The 27993-nt window shown below is 43.2% G+C and overlaps 1 protein-coding gene, 1 long non-coding RNA gene and 1 pseudogene across 4 annotated transcripts; 2 read left to right on the plus strand and 1 right to left on the minus strand.

The window, feature by feature from the left end:
- Positions 1 to 96: 96 nt before the first annotated feature.
- On the plus strand, positions 97 to 17722 carry LOC143833134 (uncharacterized). 3 transcript variants are annotated; one of them, XR_013229533.1, is made up of 4 exons: positions 97 to 304; positions 1112 to 1228; positions 2621 to 2674; positions 14279 to 15712. It is a non-coding gene; the product is annotated as an uncharacterized LOC143833134 (long non-coding RNA). The 3 variants fall into 3 exon arrangements; XR_013229535.1 differs by lacking the exons at positions 2621 to 2674; positions 14279 to 15712 and adding an exon at positions 16331 to 17722; XR_013229534.1 differs by lacking the exon at positions 2621 to 2674.
- On the minus strand, positions 11911 to 13349 carry LOC143833792 (aquaporin-1-like; annotated as a pseudogene).
- A 6273-nt stretch (positions 17723 to 23995) lies between the features above and the next one.
- On the plus strand, positions 23996 to 27645 carry SPRYD4 (SPRY domain containing 4). The gene is made up of 2 exons (XM_077328586.1): positions 23996 to 24188; positions 26007 to 27645. Exons 1-2 carry the CDS (start codon positions 24098 to 24100, stop codon positions 26552 to 26554), a joined length of 639 nt encoding a protein of 212 aa, XP_077184701.1. The 5' UTR covers positions 23996 to 24097; the 3' UTR covers positions 26555 to 27645.
- Positions 27646 to 27993: the final 348 nt, after the last annotated feature.

The raw sequence follows: 27993 nt of genomic DNA on the forward strand, positions 1-27993 counted from the left end.
AGGCCTCCTAGCCCAGCCCAGGAGGTGGGAACTGCAACTAACTGGAGAATCTTAACTGCTTCACTGCCTGGCTGGGGGCAGCTGTGACAATACTTATAAAGGCTCAGGAAACAAGGATTCCTGCTGGCACCTGCCTTCAGAACTTGGATCCATCATAGACTGGTCCTCTTCTGAGCTTTGGTTTTGCCCCTTTCCCCTTGAGTGTCCCATCTTTCCAGCGAAGAAGTTTTTCTGTGAGGCTCCTGCGGGCATCTGCTGGGGCTGGATGAATCACGTATGCCTTGGAACGGGTGATCTCTATAGTGTAGGTATTGTGGAAGTGTGTGTGTGTGTCTGGTATGGAGACTACATTGCTACTTTCTTTGCTGGGATAGTTTCAAAGAGGGGCTTTTACAAATCATAGTTTTCTCTGGAATTCTGTTACTCTTCCCCATCTGACAAATCTAGTGGACTTGCGGTCTGTATAGCAGCAAGCTTTTCACGCTGGATGGAGAATGGTGGGCGTGAGAGTGTTTGTTTCTGTGCCTGAGTTCAGTTATGGGTCAGGGACGTGTGGGTACTCAAATGTGATTCAGCCTGCAAGCAACACCCTTTGGCATGATTCTGGCACCCCATTCCCTGAAATGATCCAAGCAATGCTGAGGAATATCATGCTTGGTGGAAACATTTTTGTAAAGACCTTGCAGCATTCCTGGAACAAATCAGGTGTAGGTTAGTAGCGTCTGGCAAGCGAATCAAACTGGTAAGAGACAGAGAGAGGCCAGCACCTTCATCCTAAAAATGTCTTGGGAGAGTTAGGGGCTGCTGGACACACCACCATTTTGAGAGGGACGTGCCCACATTTGTGGGGTCTACCTCCACATGCATCTTTGGAAGATCTGTGTACGCTGCAGAAATGCTTGAAGGGCAATTAGACTTGCCAGAAGGTTCTCCCCCCCACACACACACACACACTGTACACAAGGTTAGAACAGGCATGTATACCATGCTGCATTCATGACATGGGTCTGGGGCATGTACCTGGTATAACCATCACCAGCTGTAAATCTGATTTCCCCAAAAGACAAGATGCATCTGATTTGATTTTAATTTCTATTATATCGTTTCATAGCCAGACCACAGTCTTCGGAAAATTACATTCACCCAGAGTTCTCTTTTTCCCCACCGCAACAAGAATTCCGGAATTTTCTACTGCACAAAGAGTGTGCAAATGGACACCCTTTGAATGGTGGGTATGACCTGTATTCCAGCTAGGACTGAAAGCATTATTCAGTGAACCATCAGATTAATCTGCTATATATTAAAACTGGTTCAATTAGGGCACCACCTTATGGACTAAATGAACTGCTATAAATTCTAGGCATGCATTAAAATGAAGCATTTTCAGATTCCATGTATTACAATGGGAAAGTTAAGCAAGGTATTTGGAAATCTGTAGGATTACGAGGGCTGAAGTGTGACTGGACAGGGTCCATTGTTTCTAACAATGTGCCCTTAGTCTATAAGGAGATGGCTTCAGTCTATGTAGAGTGTAATTGTGCAAGGTATTTCAGGTGATTTTCCAAGCATTGGTTGTCAGCCCAGTCCTGAGGGTGCTGTGGCGTCCAGCTGCCAACATAATAGCAGTTCTGGTCTGATTCGTATGAACATTTCATTGGGGGGGGAAGGATATGCACCACTCTACAAGATGCAGACCATGTAGTGAGCACACCACAATCCATAGCAACCCCCACCATAGCAACACCCACTTGAGGATATTCCGCTGAGTGGCACATGCAGGTGCAGCAAACCATCAAATGCTAATGTGGCCATTCCCCCCCTCCCCACACACACACACACACACACACACACACACACACACACACAGAGCACCAGAAAACAGGGAGGAAGAGACCCAGTGACAGTGCAACCCCAACACAGGTATTTTATGCACGTGTGGTTTTCTTTGGTGCTTTTCTCCAACTGCATGGGGGGGGGGTTCTCCCCCACACGTGTTATTCTTCCTTTGGTGGTTGCATCAATTACTCTTCTGGGTTTTTGTGTGTGTGCTAATATGCCAATATTTTTATGCCGACTTTCTTGGCATCAGTTCACATGAATAATTCTGTCTTTGAGTTTTTTTCTTCCTGGCATCCATAGCTGCACATGTGCACCCACCAAACTTTTCCCAACTTTTCCGCAGCTGAATACATGTGCACTTCTTTCCCATGTTCCCCCTACCTTCTTTGCCGCCTTTAAAAAAAATATTTATTTTGCCTTGTTGTTGTTACTATTAAATCACAAAATCAGCAATAGATTCAAGGGAGTAGCCATTATAGATCTGAAACACAGAACAAAAGTTCAGTTCAGTAGTGCCTACAAGACAAAGTTTTATTCAAGGTACTAGCAAGAAAGTCCATTGCAACCAGGAATACAATGGGCATTAGGACCCAGGGGACACCGGGAGGTGCAGATCTTTCTTTGTCTCTCTCTCCCCCTCTCGCTGCATGTCTCTCGGTGTGCCTCGCAGCAGGAGGCATAGCAGGTAATCAGAGCTGGTTTGTAGGAGGGAAGCAGGGCTGGTGTGCAGTTTGGGGCAACTTTCACTCTGTGTCTGTCTCTCTCTCTCCCTTTGTTGTAGCACGAGCGGCTCTCTGTGTGTGTCTCTCTCTTGTGGCAGCAGAAGCCATAGCAGGTAAATAGGGCTTGTTCTTAGGAGAGTAGCAGGGCTTGTCAGCAGCTTGGGGCAGCTCTCACTGTGTCTCTCTCTGCCTCCCTTGCAGCAGGAGCAGTTGGAGGGAATGGGGACTCTTGTTCAGTCTGGCAGGGCTCTGTGTCTCTCTCTCTGTCTCTGGCACGTCTGAGAATAACGTGGCTAGTGTCCAGGGAGGGAGGGTGGGAGTTGTAGGGGCAAGGCCAATCAGAGTGCAGCAAAGCATTGCTGGTTGCACCCTGATTGGCCCTATGCCAGCTTGGACAGCCGGACATGTTCCACCCCCCCAGGCTGTTTCACAAAAATATATAGGAACCATGGATAAAGATAAGCTATCGTGTGCATGAAGAAATGTGCATGTACTATGATAACCTATACCTTGAATAAAACCTTGTTGGACTTAGAAGAGTAGCTGAACACAAAATCAACCATCGAATTCTAAGGAGACAGTGACTGGGGAGTAATTGGAGGCTACTGTTATTTGCAAATGTTGCCTTTTCAGAAGTTTGTAGTGTATTCAGCAGCAAATCTAAATATTTCTATCAGCTTCCCAAATGCACCTGTGTATTTCACTGTCATCCAACAATTTAAACAAATCTTAAAAGTACTGACAATAAATTGCTACAGGTAGCCTTATTGAGCAGTAGAAGAATTCACCCCTTAGCAGAACGGGCCACTCTGGCCTGCAGACCATGTTCCACCCTGTCCTTTCTCTCTCAGGAAACCACTGCCATGACCTGAGCTTTGTGTTGAATTGCTTGAATTGCCTGCTGGGGAAGGGGCAGTACCCCCAGCTTTCTTCCCAAGTCTTGCCTCTGTGTTTCCGCTGCCCAGTGCCTGGTCACCATGTGGACTCTTTACTGCCTTGTGAACCCCTGGAGGAATAGGCACGTGCCAAGTGACTGCCTTCCCCTGGTGCTCCTTTGAAAATAGTGTGTCCCAAATGGTGGAGGTCTATGTAGTGTAGAGAATCACTATCAGCATAAAAAGTTAAGTATTAAAGTGAAAATGTTCACAAGCATACTTTTAGTACAGCACCAGATTGAGCAAGGGATTAAAAATAAATAGGTAAAACGTAATTCCTCTCTCCTTCTCTCTACACGTGACCTGTCAGACATTAAAATATAGGACAGACTCCTTAGTTTAGGATGTTATAGATTTCTACATTACTTTACATTTTCCCTCAGCTCTCCAGGCCAGCATATGGTTAACAGTTGCCTCCTCCAGACTTCAGTTAGCTCTGGTGGACTCAACACAAAGAGATCTTTCTCCTTGCTCTCCTGAGTTTTATCACCTTTCTTTCCCCCACCCTCTGAGCATTGTCAGGCTGGGTCAGATATGCTTCTGGAAATTCTTTGGAGTTACTTCCTGAAATCTCTCTCAGAGAGAAAGAGAGGATTAAAAAAAACCCCTGAATGTTTTGTTCAATTCAGCCTCCAAAGAAAAACAAAGAATTCTTTCACACACCCCATACTATACTCCATTTTTAATTTTTCTCAATTGGACTAGCAAACTTTTGCCAAGAGGAGCCTTATTCAACAATAGAGAATCTCCCCATAAAATGTTAAGTTTTCTCTAATTGAATTAGTGATCCAGTGCTAAGGAGAGCCTTACTAAATAACAAAGATTCTAATGTTGCACGGGTTGTTGTGTATTGCTACTATTTCTCCTTTTTCTTATAGTGAATATGATTATATTATTGCTTTAATAATGCAATATTATTGAGGTTACAAGTGAGTTAGCACATGAATGGTAAATGTTTTGTTTTGCGCTCTACGATCCAGCTGCAGGATGGTGAATGCTTCCTTGGCAAATCACTGAAAAGAGAATTGCCACATGATCACTTTAGCAAATGATGTGGCGGGGTGGGGATTACCACTGTGGATGATAATTTTAGAAGGCGGAGGACGGATGCTTTGCCAACCACAATTAAGTGCCATTTTACTGTTTGGATTCTCTGGTCTTGTTCAGTGCTTGCTTCATAGTTTTACAAATAATGGCTGCAACTAAATGGTACATAGTGCAAAGATAAAGAGTGCCCACATGGAAGGCATAATGTTCACATGTCCTCCTGGCAAGGGTCTGACAAAGTGCTATCTATCTATCTATCTATCTATCTATCTATCTATCTATCTATCTATCTATCTATCTATCTATCTATCTATCTATCTATCTATCTATCTATCTATCTATCTATCTATCTATCTATCTATCTATCTACCTACCTACCTACCTACCTACCTACCTACCATTGGATTTTTATACTGCCATACCTGGGCCAGCCCACTCGTGATGGTTAACAACATGATAATAAAAACTCTAAAATCCCATAAGACAGCAAACTATACCAGCTTGCCGACAACAACAAATACAATACAGAAAGCAAGTAAAAATCAGCATAGATGGTTGCAATAACTACTCTTTATAGCAGTGGTCCCCAACCTCCGGTCCAGGGATTGGTACCGGTCCGTGGAGCAGTCGGTACCGGGCCACAGCTCCTCCTCATCCTCCTCCCTGGCTTCTGCCTTGGGGGCTGCCCTGCCACTCTGCCGCCAGCTCACCTTTCATGCTCTCCAGCAGCCGCCATGGCTAGGGCTCCCCCTCGGCATGGCACTGCACAGGTGCTGCTGGCAGCGCCCCCCCCCAGCGGGTGGCAGGAAGTCAGGGGTGCTGGTGGGAAAGCAAGTGGAGCAGGGGCTCAGTCGGTGGCAACGTCCCTCCGCAAAAGACTACCCCCCCCCGGGCCTCAGTAAAATTGTCAAACGTTGACCGGTCCCCAGTGATAAAAAGGTTGGGGACCACTGCTTTATAGACCCTTAATCAGCAGCTTGTCTATTTCCAGTCATATATCAAGCAGATGTAAATCAGGGGGCAATGATCAGTCCCAGGGGAGTCCAGATTTCATTGTGCAACTATCCCTGCTCCAGGCCACATACACCCCTAAAAGAAAAGAAAAAGAGCAGACAGACGTCCAGCTGAAACTCACATCCCCTGATCCCAAGATCAGCCCTGATCCACTAGGCCAAGAAGGCAGATACAAAAGAGGCATACCACCAGGCACCCCACTGCAGCTCCAGTACTACCACTACTATCCATAGAGAACCAAGCATAGAACACTGAAAAGAAAGGCATCGCTTAGCAGGAAGGAAGGAAGACAGCATGCCAAGGCTCCTGGTTTCATCCCCACATGAAAGGGGTCAAAGACAGGCAGAAATTTCAGAGCTGAAATTTTGTTCCTTCAAACTCATAAAGGAGGAACAGGATGGCCTGGCTGATAGGCTGCTTGGACGTCCATCATGTCAGCAGAGACACCCCTGCATGATCTCGTCATGCTGTGCCTATGTGCCCCTTGAGAGTGCACATGGCCAACTTGCATGGCTTCTTAGATGCCAGCAGTGCTGTGGGGGAGTGGAAGACCCAGAAATTCCCCCCCCCCGCGCGCTCTACTAGAACAGACATGTTTCCTCTTGCACCCCACCCCCAACAGCAGTCAGCATAGTGTGAAGCCAACAGAGACATGTGCAATTATGATGAACAGCACAGTGGTCATGACACTATAGCCATACCAGTTGGGTCCCAGTAGGGTCTGTGTTATCCCCACCATTACCATGGACAGGGGCTCCATTTGCCAGGATAACCCCCTCTGAGGTGCATGCCATCACCATCCAAACAACACCTCCCCATCTGCTGTGTGGATATACATTTCAAATGTATCTATTCTACCTGCTGCTGCTGCTGCACAGGGAACTGATCCTGCAAGTGAATGGGTGCCAAGTTTTGCTTGGCCAGCAGTAGTACTAAGCTTGGTTGGGCAGCTGCCAGTAGACTTGCCAGGCCTCCTGCTATAGTCGACATCACTACATCATTTTTTTTGTTATAACTCAGAAGTGACAAAAGGGTAACTCTAGGAATTGCCAGAAACCCTATGGTAAAACAATAGAATTGCTGGCAATTCCTAGAGCTACCATTGTAGCTGGAAGTGATGTAGCAATGTCAGCAATATTGCACCCCCCATGTCCCTGCCCCAGCCTTCCTTCAAATTTGCCAGGTTTAGCCTGGCAACCCTAGGTGCCATTCACCCCTCCCACCAACGTTCCTGCCCAGTCCCCTACCTCAGGGGAATATCCTTGCCACACACACTCCAGCATAATTCCCAGTGCTCCCATTTTCCTGGAACTTTGTCCCATCACATGCCTTGGGTTGCCATAGGCTTATCATATGCCCACGTCTGACAGAAGATCTGCTGTCTTCTGCAGCCGCATGCCACCACTCAGCTCAACAGCAAGAGGGGACTGGCTGGCAAAACAGTGGCTGTGATCATTGTACTTGTGCAATGTTGTAATTTCTGGTGTGACCCAGAAGTGATGTCATTGCACTGAGGGCAACACTTTAGTGTTTGCTCCCAAACTCTATGGTTTCCATAGAATTTGGGGAGAGTGCTACACCATTGATTATGTCACTTCCAAGTCTTTCTGGAAGTTGCATCATCACCTAGGAAAGGTGATCATGGCCCCTCCTAGTAGCTATGGCTATAGGTAAAGGTAAAGGTATCCCCTGTGCAAGCACTGGGTCATGTCTGACCCTTGGGGTGACGCCCTCCAGCGTTTTCATGGCAGACTCAATACGGGGTGGTTTGCCAGTGCCTTCCCCAGTCATTACCGTTTACCCCCCAGCAAGCTGGGTACTCATTTTACCGACCTCAGAAGGACGGAAGGCTGAGTCAACCTTGAGCCGGCTGCTGGGATCGAACTCCCAGCCTCATGGGCAAAGCTTACAGACTGCTGCCTTACCACTCTGCACCACAAGAGGCTCTTAATAGAACTCTGCATTATCAAGATGGCACCTGATATGCATGTTAGGGGGAAGGGGGAGGTGGAGCTGACTTTCAAGGCAGGCCTTCTAGATCCTTAGCCCTGCTCACCTGTCAGTGTTTAGTTGTTCCCTTGGTGTGCATCTCTAGAGACGGGACACCTGTAAGGGCTCTGAAATGAGGTGTTAGTTACCTGGCAAGGTTTGCTGTTACCTTACACATACATGCTCAATTCCACCTTGTATATTTCCCTGGACTGGGATGAAACACTGTATGCTCCGAATGTACAAGCGGAGACCTCAGAGACAGAGTCTCATGCTGCCTGCCCTATTTCTGAGCTATGAGACACTTTGGCTCAAGTTTATGTAGTGCTCACAAGGGTTGTGGTTGGGTTTGATTTAGGAAAGGGGGTTGGTTACCACTGGTGAGGGTTGTGCTTGACTGTGGCCATAGTTCGCATCCTGTGCTATGCCAGAAGTTGTGCATACGATCACATTTCTTTGAGGGCATTTTGACTCCACTATTGCAAGAGCACATATGTCAGTGGTGGCCAAATTCCCATGAGCCTCTAGTGCTGGCAGGGGCTCATGGGAATTGTAGTCTATGGACATCTGGAGAGCCACAGTTCTGCCACCCCTGACATATGGGCTATGAGCAGTGTTTGATAGCATGACCTCATGCCAGTTCATTCTTCCTGAAGCTGGTGCAGCTTAGACAGCCAACCAACTCCTGCCACAGCCTCGGGCTCACCTCTTCCATTGGTGTAGAGGGCTGTGTTGGGTATGCTCCAGTGGGGGTCCCTGTGTTTGTGGTTCAATAATAAAATCAGACAGTGTCAACCATAGTAACAAAAAAAGACAATAACGTCTAGTGATAACGGTATTTTCTAATTGACATTAACATTAACATTTAACTGAATCCCATAGGTGGATCAGTCCAGGATTGCCCTTTTGGTTGCTTTTGTTTTGAGATCAGGACCACATGTGAATCCCTTAGGGGAAAGTCAGGCTTTGTGGGTTTCTGCATGTAGGAAATGATTAGGAGACGATTCTCCTCTGTCAATGAGATGAAGGGCCGATCTACACTGGGAATCTATGCTGAGATTCCTGGGCACCTAGGTACAAAAAGCAGCCAGGGGACTACGGCTGGGTGACATTAAAGAAAAAGAGATTAACTCCCACCTGCCCCACAGTGGGTCAGGTTTCCCTGATCAAAATGCTCCTGTTAGGACCCATTCTGCACAAGTTGGATAATGCATTTTCAATGCACTTCAGAAGCCGATTTTCCTTTTCTGCACAGGAAGATCCAGTTGCAAAAGCACGTTGGAAGTGTATTATCCAATGTGTGCAGAACTTGCCCTGGATGGCCCTGGCTAGCACAAGCTCATCAGATCTTGGAAGCTAATCAGGGTTGGCCTTGGTTTGTATTTGGATGGGAGACTACCAAGCAATTCCAGGGTCACAAGCGGACAATGACAAACTCGTTTAGTCTCTTGCCTTGAAAACCCACACAGAGGTTATAAACACTGGAGGGAGAAAAAAGAAACAGTATAGGTCTCCCCCCCCCTTTACTGGAGCTTATAAAATCTAATGGAGGGCAATTTTGATGGGGGTAGTGAGACAGAGGGAAGAGCTGAAGTACCCCCATTCCAAATACAATCATCCCATTCTATATTGCCAACTATGGCTGCTTTTGGTATCTAAATTGCATGCCAGAGAACCTATCGCAGATCCCCATCATATATAGTAAGCTATCAGAAAACCATGTGATTGGCTTTAAAACCTAGTGAAGGATGTTGCTCATCTGTGTCACTGTGAAGGTGTTTCTACTTTAATTTAGCCTGCCTCATGAATTCCCTCAGTTCCCCCAGTTTGAGTTCTATAGTTTCTCTCTAGGACCCCCCCATCCTAAAAAAATATTAATCTTAATGCTTTAAAAAGTAGATTTTGGAGTACCATTAAAAAGTTTTTAAAAAACCTGTTAATGCCTATTTCTCCCACCTTCTTACCACAGGTAAGAGTCACTTAGATTTAATGTCTTGGGCACCAAGACAACTGGGATCATTTTTGACAGTAGGGGCATGCCTAAGATGGGCTATTGTTATTGTTATTCAACCAGATTTACTCCCAGGAAAGTGTCCTTAAGACTGAAATCTTTGTTACCCAGTCTAGGGCATTTTGTCTCCTGTGAGTCCATATATATGGAGTGGGTTGTGTTCTTGATATCATCTCTTTTTTTAATAACCACTAGAATTCTTGGAAATCTGGATTCCATATTCTGTAACTCAATTGTATGTAGAATTCCATTAGGGTTGCCTGGCAATCAGCTGGAGGGTTAGGCTTTGGGGTGTCATTGGCAGTGTCTCTATTCCAAGGAAACACTAAGAATGCCTGGAAACTCTACAGTAAAACCACTGTGTTCCAAGCAATTCCTAGAGGTATCCTATGTTTCCCCTGGAAGTGTTGTAGTGATGCTGCTGTTATCGCTTTCCCCCTCTCCCATCCATGAAGTCATGGGAGACTTCCACCATAGTAGGAGACCTGATAGCTCTTTATAGGGTTGCCAGCTCCAGGTTGGGAAATACTTGGAGAATTTGAAGGTAGAACCTGAGAAGGGAGGGACTTCAGTAGGATATATGGCATAGAGTCATTTTCCAAAGTAGCTGTGTTCTTCAGATGGACTGATCTGTGTTCCCTGGAGATCAGTTGTAATCCCAGCCACCACCTGGAGATCGACAACCATAACCCACAAACTGTTGTGCTGCACTGATGATACAATTCCCCAGTACCTAGACAAGCAAGCAAATCTTATCCACAGGTTTACTGTGCAATACAGTATGTCTCACTGATAAACAAACATGAGATCGTTTTAATTGGCATCTGCCAAGACTGCTTGAAGTAAGGACATTTGCCCTGGCACTGGTATTTGTGAATCATCTGTCCATTTCTCACCCTTCTTGGTGGTCATCTTACTCTGAAAACTTGAAAGCGGTCTCTGCAAAGGGTAACAGCTGGGAGTTCTGCCCAGCTCTCCCTCAAGGCCTCCCGTCCACAAGACAACATGATGCTTAAGACTGGGCTGTCAACCTAATTAACATTCTGAACTCAACCATCCACTCCCTTTGACCCACTACTTACATGATGCACTCCTTCTGCCACTCTACTACTCTTTTTAGAAAACATTCAACATAATTAAAAGTTGAGAAAAGGGAGTCTCCTGAACTCATATGTTACAATCTGCTAGTTTTAAATGAGCCACAAAAGTCCTGTTTGGTTTTGCTACAACAGATGAAATTGACTATCAGAAAACTTAAAACACAATGTGCAAAGTGGACTATTCTAAAAGCAAATTAGTAGAAATTGATCTCTTAATTCCAGTATTTATCCCCATCCCTTTGTTGAATGCCACTATGGATCCCTTAGGTTAACTTTTACTCTCTTTACTGCCCTCAGTCCTATGCAGTGTGGGGTGGGGGAACGTTTTAAATGAGGAACACATTTCAAATAGGAGCCATGCAAAAGGATGCAGATTTGGAACAAAGTATGAGTCCAGTGGCACCTTCAAACCAACAAAGTTTTATTCTGGGAAAAGAAGACAAGCAGGACACAACCCCCTTGTGCCTGGCGCTGGAGTCTGAGGGGTTAATCGCTCAGCAAAAGGAGGGAAAAAACCCAGGCCCCTCTGTGCTTAGAAGGAGGCCTCTGGGGATATTTGTCACCACAGCATTTTGGAGTGGAGGTTTAGTCAGAGCTGGTTAAACCAGCTTTAATTCTCTCTGGGCTCCAAGGGATTTAGCAGCCTGCTCTGTGATTGGGCAGTGCAGGAAAAAACTGCCAGGCCTGAAAGTGGCAACGACAAAAGGACTTGCTGGGTTCAGCACTTCACCAGGCCCAGGTTGTTCGAGGCTTAAGTGGGGAGGGGAATCAACACCCGCGTCACTTGCTCAATTGCTCTCGCCCTAATTTATTGTGCATCAGGTTTTAGAGGGGGCTGTCCGAGGCCTGTTGTTGAACTCCACCCATGTGGCAAACAGAACAAAGGACCCAGATTGTCCTTTGGAGATATTCTCTATTTCGCATTTCACTGAGGAGACAAATGGGACACACATAGGCCTCCAGGGGTCAAGCAACAAACCAGAGCAGAGCTCAGGAGGCCTGACTCCCAGTTCTAGTTTGCTCATTGCAAATCCTTCACCTGAGCTTGGAACATGAACCAGGAAACCTTGTTCACGGTTCCTTTTCCATTAATTCAATCGGTCCTATCTAGGGACAGAGAGAAACCGCGAGTCCTGGCTTCCAACCCTGCCATGCTTTACGCTGGTAGGATCCCCCGCCCAGTCTTCAAACCCAGAGACAGATGGCATAACTCCTGAGCCCATTCTGCACACATTGGACAATGCACTTTCAATGCAACTTAGAAGTAGATTATCCTGTTCTGCACAGGAAAATCCAGCTGCAAAAGCACCTTGAAAGTGCATTATCCAATGTGTGCAGAATAGGCCCTGAAGCATTTGGTTCCTGTATAAATCCAGAATCCAGTTCTACCTCAGTATTAAGCCCCAGCATGCCATATATCAGGAAGAAAGCAATCGGTTGAGGTGGCAAGGACCCACTGACAGCGGAGGGTTATGAGAAGGTAAGAACCTAGGATGTCGCTGTCTCTAGTCAGTGCTGTGTTCCCCCTTGCAGGGAGGTTTGGTGTGGACAGAAGCAGAGAGTGGGACATGTTGTCTGCCTCCACAATCTCAATGTCATGGCAGGTCAGGCAGGCAACTAGCTTGTCCCGCGAAGCAGCGCTGGCAAAGAAGAATTCGTAAGACATTCTGGCAAGGAGAGCACCCTGGATGGGACCAAGCCAATACACCTAAACAGCAGGAAAGAGAAAAATAGATTGCATTAAATGGATTCTGAAGCAATATGATAAACATGTAGAGAGGTGGTCCCTCAGGTACTCAGCTGTGCTATTCTTGTGATCTGTTCCTCCATGGAGTAGGATGTCAAAGATCACGCCCAGGTTCCTGGCTGAGTATGCTACTAATAGCTGACTTCATCCAGGTAGGGCATTAACATTTTCTTGCCAGGACCCTTCCTGCCAAACCACAGGACCACTGAAGGACTGAGTATAGTGCTGGCCACAGGCATAGACAGCTTTTAAAAGGGATTAGATTTATGGAGTGTAGGTCTATAAGTGGTTATTAGCCATGGTGTCTAAGGGGAACCTCCACATTCAGAGGCAGTCAACTTTTGAATCCCAGTTCCAGGAGGCAACATCAGGGGAGGGCCTTGGCCTCTATGCCCTGTTGTTGGTTGTCCATCGGAACTAGTTGGCTGCTGTGTGAGATAGGAAGCTGGACTAGATGGACCAATGGTCTGTTCCAGCAGGGATCTTCTTAAGTTCCCATATTACTTCTTTATTTTACTACATGGAAGCAAGAGAGACTCTTTCATCTATCATAGTTGAAAAATTAATGTTCCAGTTGTGTGGTGGGTCTTTAGCCTACAACACCAGCTTGACTGCTGTTGGGCGCAGGACTTTCTCTCAATCGATCTAATGTCAGCCAGCACTTAAAAAATTAGCCCACATTGCAGGAGCTCTTATAGCAGAAAGGGCTCCTGCCACTACAGGGAAGCCAATGGCCAGGATGCTGGGCTCCCCCAACTCACGCCGCTGATAGTCTTTTACAGCAAAGATTGTGAGAGCCAGCTGAAATGTAGAGAAAGCCTGCATTCCCAGGGCTCGTCCAGCATTCCTTTCACTTCTAACCTGAAATGCAGTCACCACAGACAGGTTAGCGAGAGGAGGAGGGCTTGAGTAAGAGGCTATGATCACCCATCCAACAAGGAGCATCCCAGGTCACTGAAGGGTGATTTCCTGGTCACTTACATGTGAACAACATAACAAAATAATTACTGATATTTGGGCTTTTGAACAAATGGTGTTAATATACTTCTCTGATTGTATTTTGCGTTCAAATTACCAGTAGGAACAAATTATGGGCAATTGTTTTTGATGTATCTGTCTTCACTTTTGGGTAATTGAAAGGATGCAGGGTATAACATCTAGGATGAAAAGTGGAAGTTTTAATTTAATGTATGTAATTCATGTTTTGTGTTATCATAAAGAGCCAAAATAGTAACAACAAATGGTCACAGACTGGTAGTGTTTATGTTAAGAGAAATTTCTTTTCCCTTTTAGGAATTTGGAGTCTGTTTCAAACCATTTCTTTTTTTGATTTAAAATAAAAAGAAATTTGGGGAGAGGGGGGCAGGAAAAGAGGTTCTGTGGAATTTCAGAATTTCACTCTGCAGATGCTCAAAGGCAGTGATGTTTCCCCAAACTTTTCTGTTCCCCTGCTAGAGCACCACCATGTGGTGTGTAACATCAAAAAATCCTGCAGAGACTCGATTTACAGAAGGGCACATAGGTAAATGCTATGTGGTAAATCAGAAAACTACATGAATTATTAACTCATCAAATTTGCTGCCACAGGAAGTAATGATAGTAACAAGCATATACAGCTTCAAGAGGGGATTGAATAAACATATGGAACGTCAGTAGCTATTAGCCACAAGGAAACATTGTTTGTGGGCTGTGATGCTATTCTTGGTGCATGGAGGACAGCTGTGGGAGGGCCTCTGGAATTCTGGCCTCACTGGTAGACCTCCTGATGGCACCTGGTTTTCAGCCACTATGTGACACAGTATGGGACTAGAGGGCCATTGGGATTTGGGTAGATTATTCATGTATATTGTTTTCAGTCTGCTTTTCTAAAACAGATCCACAGGACCTGGCAAAAAGGAGCTCTTCCGCCAGGCATTTGGTTGAGGCCAGGCAGAACCAACAACATCTGCAGGGCCCCCTGCCCGTTCCCCAGAAATCCATCAAGGCATTCTGCTCCTGGACTTGTTTGTATTATTACTGTTTAATGTTGTTCTGTTACCCTGTTATCATCAGTTAGTAATATTAATGTTATAGTTATTTATATGTATGGTTCTTTGCATAGTTCTCAGTTCCATGATTACCGCCCTGAGCCTTCAGGGAGGGCGGTATATAAATGTGAAAAATAAAATAAATAATAAAACTAAGACTCAAGGTAGATTACTGTGTAAAAATCAATAGAATCAGCAGGCTGACATATCCAATAAACAATAAACGAATCATTCTTTATGTCTTTCAACTGAAATGTAGGATTAGCAATTTAGAATAAAAGAGAAAAATTAAAGAACAAGAAAAATCAGAAAGGATGGACAGAAAGGGTTGATAACAAAATATGTAGAAAACTTGGAGATCAGTAAACAGGCACATGGACAGATGGTTAAGTGGTTTATAGGAAAAGGTAAGTGGATGGCAATGACGAGTGGGAGGTGGAGAAATGAAAAAGTCATTCAAATATTCATACTGCTTCCAATCTTTGCAAAAGGATGTCCTTACCTCCCTGATGTCAATGGTGTCTGGCTCCTAAAAGCCTCCCTCTCAACTGAATGAGGGGAAGATGCTTTTCTGCTGTCCTCTAGTGGCTTTCCAGACTCTCTCCTTCCCTCATACCTCCCCCTTCCTCATACCTTCCTTCTCCTTCCTCCCCCATAATTGGTCACTATTCCCCTAGAGATGAAACAGACTTACAGCCCAGAACAATGGGCACCATAAAACAGACAAACATCTAGACATAGATCAGGTCAGGCACTTGAGTTCATTGGCTATCCTGAAAAGCACCAAATATTTATAATTGACATCATCAATTCATGCAAGTATGTCAGCTTACAGCTGTCCTTGAAAGAGGTCAAATGGGTTCAGTCAACAGACTCGCTACTACCAACTATCTAGAGTCAGCAAAAATCTAAAGATTTTTTAAAATCTGAAAAACAAGGATATGTATATACAGAAAGACTCTCTCTGGCATACATTGAGAGCAAGGATGTCATGGCAATGGGTTCCTTTGAACCTAACCTAGGAGCAAGTCTGAAAGGAGTTGCCAGAGTTGCCAGCTGCAATCATTTTGGTGTGATCAAAGAAGTCCTGGATGGGTGCCTGTGCTTGGATTGTAGCTGGACTGGGTTTTTGTTGGCTGGTTGGTTTGGAAAGCTATTTTTACTTACCTACAGTGCTAGGTGACTGAATATATTGAAATGAATTTACACAGGCAGCAAGGTTTTATTTTTCATTTAAAGAGGTAAAGCCACCACAGCATGTAATTAAATGTGTTGTTTAATGTGGAAAGGACCATAGCTCAGTGGTAGAGCATATTACAGAAAGTCCCAGGGTCAATCCCCGGCACTTCCAGTAGCAAGAGTTGGGAAAGTCCTTACCCTGGGAAGTTATAGAATATACTCAACTATTGCATATAGGAAGAGAAGGCAGGGGGGTTAATTGCCAGGAAGGGCTGTCTAGAATGTAGATGCCCGAGAGAGAATAGCTGAGATTGTGATAACAGCTAAGACTGGATTAAGGCAGTAATTAAGATCTGTGAATTGCCCTAAATAAGCATATTAATACAAGTACTGGACTCAAACTCAGTTCTCACATTTTTTGGCTATTCCTTTATCATCTGTATTCCAGTTCGCTGCTTGTACAGTTATGGTTTTCTGTTTTTTTTGTACAGTATTATTTTGTTAAGAATTCGGTGTTATCTATATTGTCACATTCTAACAATAGGAGGCCACTGAAGGTCCTTAAAAAAAGTCTGAAGAGTCTCATTAGGATACCTGATGAGGCTTTGAAGTTTTGTTTGGTAAGCTTCTCCCCACAAGGTTTTGTTGAGCTGTTTATATTTTGTATATTCAAGTCTTGGTATCTGTTTATATGATCCATTATTTTGTATTATTCAGCAGTCTTGGCCATTGAAGAGAGTTTTGAAAATGAATAAAGTTCGGAAGTCATTTTGGCAGGACTTCAAGAAAAAAAAAGTGTTTTTATATGGTAAAGCTGCACGCTATATTTTACGGGTGCAGAATGGCCCTGTGTAACCCTACTTGCAGCTAAAGCTACTTTGACTGATTTGTGAAGAAGAGGCCTTGTGAGGAAGCGCCCTGAGGAAAGAAAGCTGAAGTGTGGGCGGCTCCCTAGATAGGTATATCCCTAGTACGTATGACGTTTGGAAAAAATGAGTTTGCAAACTCATGTTTCTGAGGAAATGCAAAGGGGGAAACATTAGTAGGGAATAAATGTCAGGTAGGAGAAAGGAGATGCTCAATCCTTCCTGCTGTAGTCCCTGAGGCTATTTTTTGCCCACCAAGGCTTACTCCCCGTTTTGCAGCTGTCTTAGTGAATGATAGCTCTGGTGCTGAAGAAGGCTTCTGCAGATTCCATGGACAGCAAAAGTCACAAACAAGGAAATACTAGAACGCATAAAGCCTGAAATATCCCTCTACGGCAAAATCATTAAACTCTGGCTCTTTTACTTTGGCCATATCATGCAATCCAATTCAGTGGAAAAAGCAATTATGCTAGGATTGGTCAGTGGAAAAAGGAAACCAGGCTGACAAATAACAGTGGTTAAATACAATCAAAATGGATACTGGACAGAGCATTATACAACTAAAAGAAGCTTTGTAGCCATGTGGAAAGGGCCAAACACAAAGCTGGGATCCCCTGTCCTTGTCCTGTGACTTGTAACTGTCTATCATATGCCTTCTGAAATGTACATGTAAACAGGAGTTACATGGCAAAATAAACAAAACCCTTGTAAAGCAACCCTAAGTGCACATATAGCTATTGGGTTGGATGTACAAAACCATGTGACACCAGTTGTTTCCCACTTTAAGCTGTGACCTTCTAGAGTAGATGTGGATTGGATTTCTGAGTGCTAGAAATTTTGAAAAAATAGTTTGTGCTTTAAAATGCAGTGGAAATTTCCCTTGACACCTGAGTGCGCAAATTCCCTATTCACATGGAGGCTGCCCACAGTCTCTCTGCATGATTCTCCACCTTTTCCAAGAAAAATAAACAGGAGTTGAAGGAGGAGAACGACAACAACAATAACAACTGCTCGGTCAGAACAGCTTTATCAGTGCTGTGGCAAGCCCAAGGTCACACAGCGGGCTACGTGTGAGGGAGCGGGGAATCAAACCCAGCTTGCCACATTAGAAGTCGGCGCTCCTAACAACTACACCAAGCTGGCTGTATCAATTTGATCCACTTCCACATTCTTAATTAACATTATGGGTCAATCAGGATAGGGATGCCAACCTCCAGATGAGACCAGGGGATCCCCTGGAATTGCAGCTCATCTCCAGACTACAAAGATCAGTTCTCTTGCAGAATATAAATGCTTTGGAGGGTGACCTCTATGGCATTAAACCCCATGGAGGTCCTTGTTCTCCCCAGGCTCTGTCCCCAGATCTCCAGGAGTTTCCCATTCTAGATCTGACAACCCAACCTCCCCGCCCCCCCCCCCCCATCCCTTCCAGTGGCCAGGGAAGACTTGGCAACCCTAATTTATCCAGACAAAAAAAAAATGGGAAGAAATATTTTTTAATTGACAGCTTGGACTGATAGGGGAATTTTTACACTGGAGTAGGGAATCATACCTAGTTGTCCAGATTAGAGTCTGCCACTCTCAACCACTATACCACACTGGCCAATGGTCAATTAAATGAACCCTTCGGGACCTTACTAGGGCTAAAACTCTTGTATTACAACAATGGAGAGATAAAAGCCCACTTTTGGTAAATCAGTGGATTGAGGACCTTAGAATTTCATCAGTATTTGAACATATGCCATATAGACTGCAATTGTGTGTGAACTTATTTTGAGAGTTTTAAAACACTTTTATAGAAACTTATTCTACCATTGTTGTTATATTCTTGCCTCTATTTTATAACCCTTCCCATTTTATTGTATTTTGTTGCTGGATGTTTTTCCCTTTTTTTTTTTGTTTTGTTTCTAAAGAAAAAAGAAGCCTTGAGAGCTGCTACTAAACTATTTGATGAATTCTAATACCGCAGCGTCACTTACCTCTGAAGTTCTTTTGTTGAAGAATGGTGACTTTTATAACAGCAACAAAGTGTCTAATCTGGCTTGTGGGAGAATTTCGATTAAATTAACAGGTTTTATTTGCGGATCTTGCATGTTTTCATGTAGTTGTGAGCTCTTGTTGATTCATCTTTTGGTCAAATCTGATTGCATAAGATTTTCCTTTTATCTCTGATAGTTAATTAAGCTTTTAGCTAAGAGTTACATTTTGCTTTCTAATATTGCTTGAAAAAGATAGTGAGCACGTTTGATTACATTAACCTTAGTTGAGAATCAATCGCATATTGAGATGATGATCATATATTTGTTAGAAAGATCTAGCATAAGATTGCTTTTTAATAAATTAGACTACTCTGGATGAATCTCCCAGAAGATATTAAGTGAAATTTCTGTTTATATGTGTGATGGGTTTATATAAAAATTCCCTAGAGCAGTTTAGGATAATTATCTGTAATCTCGTTTGTTTGATGGCTGAGAAAAGATTTTATTTTATTGGCATTAGTGTTTGAAGTTGCTATAAGGTTAGTTTTCATGTCTGTATTTTATAACATCTTATCCAATGAAGAAAATTAGCTGTTTTTCAATAAAATATGAAACTCTCTGAAAAATTTCTGCCTGGAGTGTTGGTGAGAAATAACAATTCATTTGTACTATCAAAATCAAAGCTTTCAAACAACCTTAACTGCTACATTATAGAGATATCTGGAACCAAATAGTTTAAAAGAACAATTTTTAGAGGACCAATTGGTTCAGATTCTCTACCTAATATATATTATTTCACTGCATTCTGTGGCACCTCTGCTTTTTTTCAAAGGGAACCTTTTAATCACTTCCACTGTGGAGATGTTACTGCCCATGCCATTTCTGCATTAATCATTGTTTTGGGCTTGCTTTCATCTAATCCAGAGGCATGTTCAAAACAGAAGTATAGAGGGATAGGCTCTGTTAAAGCTAAGGTAGTTCTGTCTCAACTCTTAAAATAAAGCTGCATGTGTAAAATTTTGATTTAGGGGAAGTCAGCTATCTGAATTTTGGAAATCACTCCTCTGCCTCCCCCTAACACCAGGAAAAAATGCTCAATTATCTGAGTGGTTGCCTCAAAATGTACAGGTTCTTTACAGGTTCCCTATACTACACTCTATGTGTTGACAATTCAGTAGAGCCCCTCTCCCAGTTTCTGCCACGTCAGCGCTTGGCTCAGCAAAAGCAAGGCCTTATTTTGACCTCTCGCTGGCAAATGCTCCCTCTCTCTCTATTCATCTCTCCTTTCTTTGGCGAGCTCTTGCTGACTTGCCGCAAAGAGCCAGAACAATCCTGTCAATGAAAAGGTGGCAACAAAAGCCACTGCCCCACACCCCGCAGCAGTCATATGTCCATGTCACATTTCATTAATGTCCTGTGGAGTCATAGTTTGGGAAAATAAGACCAAGGCAGCCATTTTAAAGCTGATATCAGAAAAAAGGAGTCAAGATGTCTTGACTGATCCTGGCTACAATTTTGCGGGCATCTTCCTCAAACTGAGCAATTAGCTTTTTATTTGCTATGTTAGTGTTTGTCTGCAGGGATTTAAAAAAAATTTAAAGAAGGGAAAGCATTCAAAAGTGCTATCTTCCACCTGTGGTCTCAAATGATAAAGTCTAACCGCCATCTCAGGACTCCACCACCTTATTTTTTTATTTGTGTTGCCCAGAACTTAGTCCCCAAATACGTACTATTACCATGGAAGAGTCTTCTTAGCCAAGACGTTATGATGTAGGACTGTCCTGTTCCAGGCATGCAAACGAAGTGTATGCTGCATTAGCCTCGAGGCCTGTCTGTGCTAGGCTGTAATGTTAAGTGCATTGACACGGGCCACATTTCTCCTTTAAGTGGTCATTAGCAATCCTATCTCAACCATCCACATCTCACACATCTTCTTTTGAAATGCCAGTGACACATGGTATCAGAATTAGTAGAAAAGATGGAAGGAATTATAACACTGAGATAGGTCTAGCGCTACAATGCAGTTATCTTGAGTAGAGCACCACAGTACAACAGTACCACGGCTGAATCAGCATGTTTTGTTTCCTTGTGAACATCAAAATCCTTTGCAATGCGGTGCCCTCACCCTGTTTTGTTGGGATTTTCACTTTTTGCTCTCAATTCGCAGCCAATTTATGGCAACCCCATCAGGTTTTCAAGGCAAGAGATGTTCAGAGGTGATTTGCCATTGCCTGCTTTGGCACTGCAACTCTAGGCTTCCCTTGGTGGTCTCCCATTCAAGTACTAACCAAGGTTGACTATGCTTAGCTTTCAATAGTAAGCTATCCATCCTGCCTAGGATGGTGAAAAATCTAGAATCAGTCCTGCTTTGGGAATAAACAATAATCTGGGCAAACAGAGTGTGAAACAGGCATACAAGTCAGGAGCAGCTACCCTTTGTTTCTTTTGATATGGGCCAAGATTATTCCTAAACTTGCTATAACACTATAAACTAGGATGTGTAACAAACCATTTACAATTCACATGAACAAATGTAAATGGATACAATTATTTGTCAACATTTGGGGAGCCATGGGGTGTAAATTTAGGGAGCACATTTCTGAAGCCCAGTCCTTGGCCAAAGACTGGGCTTCAGAAACTCGCTTCCTAAACCTTACAGTGGGAAAATATTCAGCACAGAGATGACTCCCTCCAAACAATAATAGTCTTTATTCCTACATTAATTTCAGCAGTAAATCACCTAATTTCAGCATGTTTTCAGTGGGGGATACACAACTGCTCTTCTCTGCTTAATTCCAGCCTGAGAAGAAATGGATCCATTATCTCATATTCCTTGATCTGAGTAAAGGAATATAGGCAGTATTAAAGCTACACTCTATCTAACAATTTCTGTCTAGGAGGACTTTAGTAATTATTATATAAGTAATTACAGTATAATTAGGAGCCAATAAGGTACAGTGGTTAGAGAGTTGGTCTTCACTTTGCTGGGTAAACTTAAGCCAGTCACAGTCTCCGCTTAAGATGCTTTACACAGGATTGTTGTGAGGATAAAATGGAGATGGGGATAATGTTGTAAGCCACTGTGAACTCCAGCTGGAGAAAAAAGTGGGCTATTTGTCATTTTCATATCATTCTGGGGAAATAGCTGTTAACAATCGGCTCCTTTGTTGTTATTGTTTTTAGTTGCAAAGTCGTGTCCGACCCATTGTGACCCCATGGAAAATGATCCTCCAGGCCTTCCTGTCCTCTACCATTCCTCGGAATCCATTTAAGCTCACACCGACTGCTTCAGCGGCTCCTTTGCAGATAATTCATAAGGTTGCCATAAATTAGAAGCAACTAGCCAGCATTTTTCTCTCACTCACACACATTTTTCAACAGTGTTTTAACACTGGTGGCAGTGACCAAAGCAACTGGAACATTAAAGATCTCTGCATATATACATAGTGTGTTGCTCTATCAATAATTCTACTTTATCATGGTATGATTCTTGCATGGATTAATCTCCAGTGCTGTCAGCTGACATCTTCATCTATTTGTTGAAGAAATGTTATCGCAGGTTGAATGTAATCAGAGTGTGTGCACAAGTGACTGTAAGTTTTAAAAACCACCCTCTTTTAACATTTGTACAGCTACCTAACAGTGACCCTGGGAACAGAGAAAATACTCACTTGCCTATTCTTCTTAATCCAGAGTACCTAACTGTACTGTACCATATTGAAAATTTTATGCTTCAGTGTCAGGGTCAGAAATCTCAATGCCCAATCCTGCATAAACACACACACACAGATGCCATCAAGTTTCTGTCAATTTTTGATGACCCTAACAAGGGGCTTTCAAGACAACTGGGAAACAGAGGTGGTTTGCCATTGTCTTGCTCTGCACAGCATACTTTATTTATTTACTTTATTCATACTTGCCAGTCCTTCCAAGTACTGACCCTGCTTAACTGCTGAGGTCTAATGAGATTGGGCTATAATATACTGCCTTCCCTCCCCAAAGATATAGAGAGAATTCTGAATCCCTGGGCCCATTTCTACAGCCACATGCAGTTTAGTGAGCATGTGCTAACTTTTAGCTACGTTGCTAAAGGCTGGTATACTCCTGTGACCATCCATAGGGTCACAGGTATGTGTATCCTGGAGTTTGCACTTGATCACGACTACAATTTTTAGAATTTTCAAGTGCTACATCAATACACATTCTGCACATCCAGTATATCAGTTACAGGGTCAGTTGCTATACGCCACAAATCAACTGGTAAAACTTTTTCCTGGACTGTACCGCTTTGGGTAGCAAGTAGTGACAGTGTTGTGGAAAGAATGGTATGCCAGGAAGATGATATTCAGTTTATTTCTGTGGACAGGACAAAGGCCAGGTGTACGTTTGCAACATCATTCTGCATTTTAAGAAAGGACAGTCCAGGACAAACTTTACCACTTGATCCTATTTATGTGAATCAGGATCCTTAAAAGTCAGTTTCTAGCTTTGGAATTATTTTTGGCTGCTAAATTTTTTTATCCTGTGCTCTGACTGGGGTCTTTCTGTTTTTAAACGATTTCTTATATTTTTATGCTTTTATAAGGTTTTTCATGTTTTACCTTGCAAGGCCCCGACCCCTCTTCAATCAGGAAAGGCACCATATAAATTTTCTACATAAATATTAGCTTGCCCAAGAGACTTTCTCAGGCCATACAAGAGTTTAAAACAGCAGTTGCAAACAAAACACTGTAAGTGCCACATTGTGAGGCACACTTGTGAATAGGTCAAGATAATAATTCCAATAATTAATTATAATAGGATAAGATTATAATTCCAGAGGGGCAGCGGTGTTAGTCTATTGTAGCAATAATACGCAAGAATATCACGGCATCTTAAATACCCAGAAAAGTGTAAGCTTTTGTGGACTATGACCTACTTCAGATTTATGAGTATCTTCACTGAGTCTGACTGCAGCTCACCTAAAGAAGTGGGCTCTAGTCCACATCCACAAAAGCTAATAATCTTCAGTCCTGTTTAGTCTTTTAAGCCAAGGTGACATTTGGACAGGCATTACTGCCTTTGAAATATTCCGTACCAACGTTTAAAGGACGTAAAGCAAAGTTTTCCCAGTATGAAGCACCGACGGAAACAAATCCAATCCAATCGCCTCAGAAGAAATTCTCAGGGGATTCAATTAAGCTTTCTCGCAGGACGTTTTGAAGACTGCAGCCTTTTGCCTGCAAATATTAAAAAGACAGGGAAAGCTCCCGCTTCCAAGCTGTCTTCTTGACTTCCAATTATACTCAGTGTCTTGTCAGAAATTTAAATAACCACCAGCTCCTTCAGAGACCCGCCGCTAGACACACGCTGCCTACAGCTTCCTACAACAAAATGACAGCTTCCCTGGGCTACTTGAACCCAGCTTCTCCCTAAAATGGCTTCTCTGGGAGAGAGAGCCGCTTTCGGGAAGCAGCGCGCCCAGTGGTAAGATGGTGGCCTCGTAACCGGAGCTTCCTTCCTGAAACATCTGCTTGGCTTCAACAGACCGGAAACCAGTCCAGGGAAGTGGAGAGCACGCCCTTTCCCAAGATGGTCGCCGCAGTTTTTAGGCAGCTCTTCGCGAGGCGTTATTGACGTCACACGTCGGCGTGATTCCCAAGATGGCGGCGCCCATGCTGAGAGCTTTGAGGCAGCGAAGTTGGGGCGTGTTCGGCGCGGGAAATGGTTTTTCAGGCGGAGCGCCTCGAAGAGGTAGGACTCTTTGGAGCTTAATAAAAGGGCGCCTCGGGCACTCGAAAGGCTGCCATGGCACAAAGAGGCAACCGATAGGCTTGAATTCGTATTTACGTTTCTCTGCTTCTCCATGATGTCCCTTGGAAATGTCCCCTGACTCACCTTTGTTTTGGCAAGCCTTTTCTTCCTTTGATAAGAGAACGGCCAGTTGCCAATAGGCAAAATTTAAGTATCCCATACTAGGAATAGCAGCACCTGTTGAATTTCTGTTTATCGTAGTTACAGGAATTCTGCCAAGACCCTAATCCTTAATTTTGCTTCATTAAGGTTTCTGCTTATAAAATTAGACCGTTTCTGATTTGTTGTTTCCATTATCTGCTTTATTTGCAAATAAGAGACTGAGGTTGCCTGTCGTCTGTGCCTAACGTGTACTTCAGAAGGGTCCAACAATGTTGTCATTTTTTAAATTTAGTAAATATGAATTTTCTTAATAATGAAAAGAGTAGGAATCTTGGCAAAGCTGCTAAGTCACCAGTAAATGTGTAACGGGCAGAAATGTAATAAGTGCAGCTCTTATGATAATATGTTGGCATATTTTGAAGTGGGCTTGGATATGCTAACCTGGTGTTAAACGGGATTAGTCTGAAGCATCTAATTTACATTAATGAGTTTGACTAAGTAAATCTGATCAGCATTTAAACTATATTTGTGTGGTGCATTGAAAAACACGTAATACTTAATCCTTAAATGAGACCTGGCAACCACCAAAATTTAGATTATTCATGATACACTCACTGTCTCAACTCCATTTTTAACCTAGTGTTGACTAGAATGTGTGCAAAGTGTATCCTGCATACAAGCCCCTTACTCTGCCCCCCATGCTGTTGAATAGCTGCGCCCCTGCAAAATAGAGATGCTACCTGTGTGCATACAAAGCACAGTTCTCTTTTAAGTTATCGCAGAATTGAACTTCATTTGTTCTGTTCCTGCTTTCAAAGCTCTGATAAAATTTGAGCTCTGATAAAATATGATATTCCGATAACAAATTTTCTGCTCAAATGAAAGACATTGAGCACCCATAAAAAAATGAAAAGTGATTGGGCACTTATTGCCCAAAGAAACTATCATCAGTGAAGATCCTTGGTGTTTATCAGGATTCAGAGCAACACAGTTAAGACAGATGTTTACTTCTAAAAGACAGACTTTAGCCAGTGGAAAGTCTAATAGGGTGCATACAATCTTTTACATTGATTTTATGGTCTGTTTTTTTTCCTCCTTGAAGCTAAACACAGAATTCTGTATTCATAAAGAGGAAGAGGTTTTATTAGGTCTCCCTACTCCTGCATCTTCCACTGGGCTTAAGCATTAGCTCTCTTAAGGTGTTTTTCAGGGGCTTTCTGCAAAATATGGGGAGGAGGGAACTAGATCAATTTGATAAGATTGCTGTGGTGGGTTGCTGGCAAGGACCCATGGGGCTGCATTCTGGACCTTTAGAACTATTGTTATCTCTATACAAAATACCTAATTTGCTGCCATTTCTTTAAATAAGGGACAGCCCTACTCTCTATTCTTCAAAGTGAAAGCCTGAATCTCATCTGTCTAGATCATTTATTTATAATACATACATCATCACTTCTTGTTAGAAGATAGGTTATTGCATCTAGTGAATTACATCCTCCTCACTGCAGTTGCCTCTTAATATAAAAGGCTATTTTAAAACAGTGCAGGCAAAAATACAGTGCAGCTGATCGTACAGTAAAATAGTTCTATTAACCTCCTGAATTCTCTTCCAGAGTGCTCTGAAATCACAGTGATTTTTTTTTCTTTGTGTTGCAGACATCAGTTTTAAACTAGATGAAAGAACCTCCCACAGCAGCTTGGATCTTTTCAAAAAGGATACTGGTGTCATTTACCGCATGATTGGGATTGACCCCACCAAAGTTCCACAGAACCCCGAACGCTTCAGGGATTGGGCTGTAGTATTGGGTGATACCGCCGTATCAAGGGGATGCCATTACTGGGAAGTGACAGTCAAACGGTCGCAGCAGTTTCGCATCGGAGTGGCTGATCTGGATATCTCCCGGGACGGTTGCATCGGCGTGGATGATCGCTCCTGGGTCTTTGCCTATGCTCACCGCCATTGGAGTGCCATGTTTGCCAACGAGACCACTCCTATAAGTAACATTGGAAACCCAGAGAGAGTGGGTGTTCTGCTAGATTATGACAAAAATAACCTCAGCTTGGTTGATGTCAGCAAACTTGAACTCATACATATAATGCCTGCTGAGTTCCTGGGCCCTGTGGTCCCTGCTTTTGCCCTCTGGGATGGTGAGTTGCTAACACATTCGGGCCTTGATGTACCTGAGAAACTCAGGGGGAATTGAAAACCTCTGAAGACTAGTGACATTTGTTCAGACGGGATTCTTCACTTAGGAGAGCAGACTTTTCAGACCAGTGCAGGGAAAAGGAAGTCTTTTCACCGTACTCTTGCTGTGTTTGCAGCTGTTGATTTTCACTGCCCAGATGTCCTTTGGATTGCAAAACCTATCCCAGTTTTGAAATGAAATGAGATTTTACTCAAATGCTCAACCACAGGATCACATATTTGTTTTCTGCCTCTACTGTCTTATCTTCTGTGGTGGATGAAGTTTACTGCCTACAGAATCAGGATACATTGGGCTTAGGTTAGATCTGTCTACACAGGAAAATATGCTTTGATGAAGTCTTGCTCTGGTTCATTGAAATAATCTCTTTGATTCAATACAGTACTAGCCACATCCTCTGATGCCTGTATCTCAGGCATCAGATCTTTGGTTGAGTGCCCCCTTGCCTGTTGTGAACAACTCTAACCTTTCTGAACCAAGCAAGATGCCTTCTTATGCAGTTGCGTGAAGAAATGACATTTCCAGTTTGATAGGAATATTTTTGTATATAATGCATAGTGACCATTGCCCCCTGCTGGCTCAGTGGGAGGACAGTCAAACCTATAAGCAGATGACAATTCATTGCCATGCCCAGTATTGTTCTGACATTCCTGCATTGACACATGTTGCTGAACATTATGTTGCTTTATTAACACACCCCAAGATCCCATCTCTCTCTACAATTATCTTAGCAAGAACCTACATCTAGCCCCACTTTTTACCTAGAGATCTGTAATTAGTGAAGCAATAGTAACAAATATCAAACTCATTTACACCAGCTGACCCTTTTAAACCTGTGTGTGTTTTTCTGGTGCTAAAAATCAACCTAGTGTAATCAAGAAACAGCCACTTCATTAGGCCACCATAAGAAGGATTAATTTGCCACAGTCTCTCTGTTCACAGTCCTCTAACAAGTGATCTATTTGACATATTCTCTAAGGAAAAGCTTCATTTTGTGAACATAACAAAAATCCAGGAAGCATAGCTTCTACTCTGTGTGTATGTGTGGGTACAGCTAACACAATCAATAAAAGCAAATTTATTTAAAACAATGTTGTTTGTGATACTATTTAAAATAATCTGTTGTTTAGGCAGTTTGAACTGCCCAGTAGCTTTGTTGAAAGTTCCATAATTTGGGCAAAAATAACACTTGGGCCTGGATGCTATGAATGAGTTCTGTGTGTGCTTTTTGCTGTGACATGCACTGTTTCTACCACAGACACTTCCATGTGTGCAAGATCAATGGTTTTCAATAGGCAAGCAGACGTTTTAGCAGAAGAGGAAGTGTACTTTATACCAGACACTATCTAATGCACACAGAACTCATTCACAGAATCTAAGCTTTTGTATCAAGATGCAAGACTTGGACTACAAAACCGGCAAGATTATCTGCTGGGTCA

This window comes from Paroedura picta, chromosome 3 (assembly GCF_049243985.1).
Source record: "Paroedura picta isolate Pp20150507F chromosome 3, Ppicta_v3.0, whole genome shotgun sequence".
NCBI lineage: Eukaryota > Metazoa > Chordata > Lepidosauria > Squamata > Gekkonidae > Paroedura > Paroedura picta.

What these genes read in the sequence shown, in the direction of transcription:
- SPRYD4 (XM_077328586.1), top strand. Translation starts at nt 24,098, where the DNA reads ATGGCGGCGCCCATGCTGAGAGCTTTGAGGCAGCGAAGTTGGGGCGTG. An exon ending in AGGCGGAGCGCCTCGAAGAG is followed by an intron (nt 24,189 to 26,006) that starts GTAGGACTCTTT and finishes TTTGTGTTGCAG; the next exon opens with ACATCAGTTTTAAACTAGAT.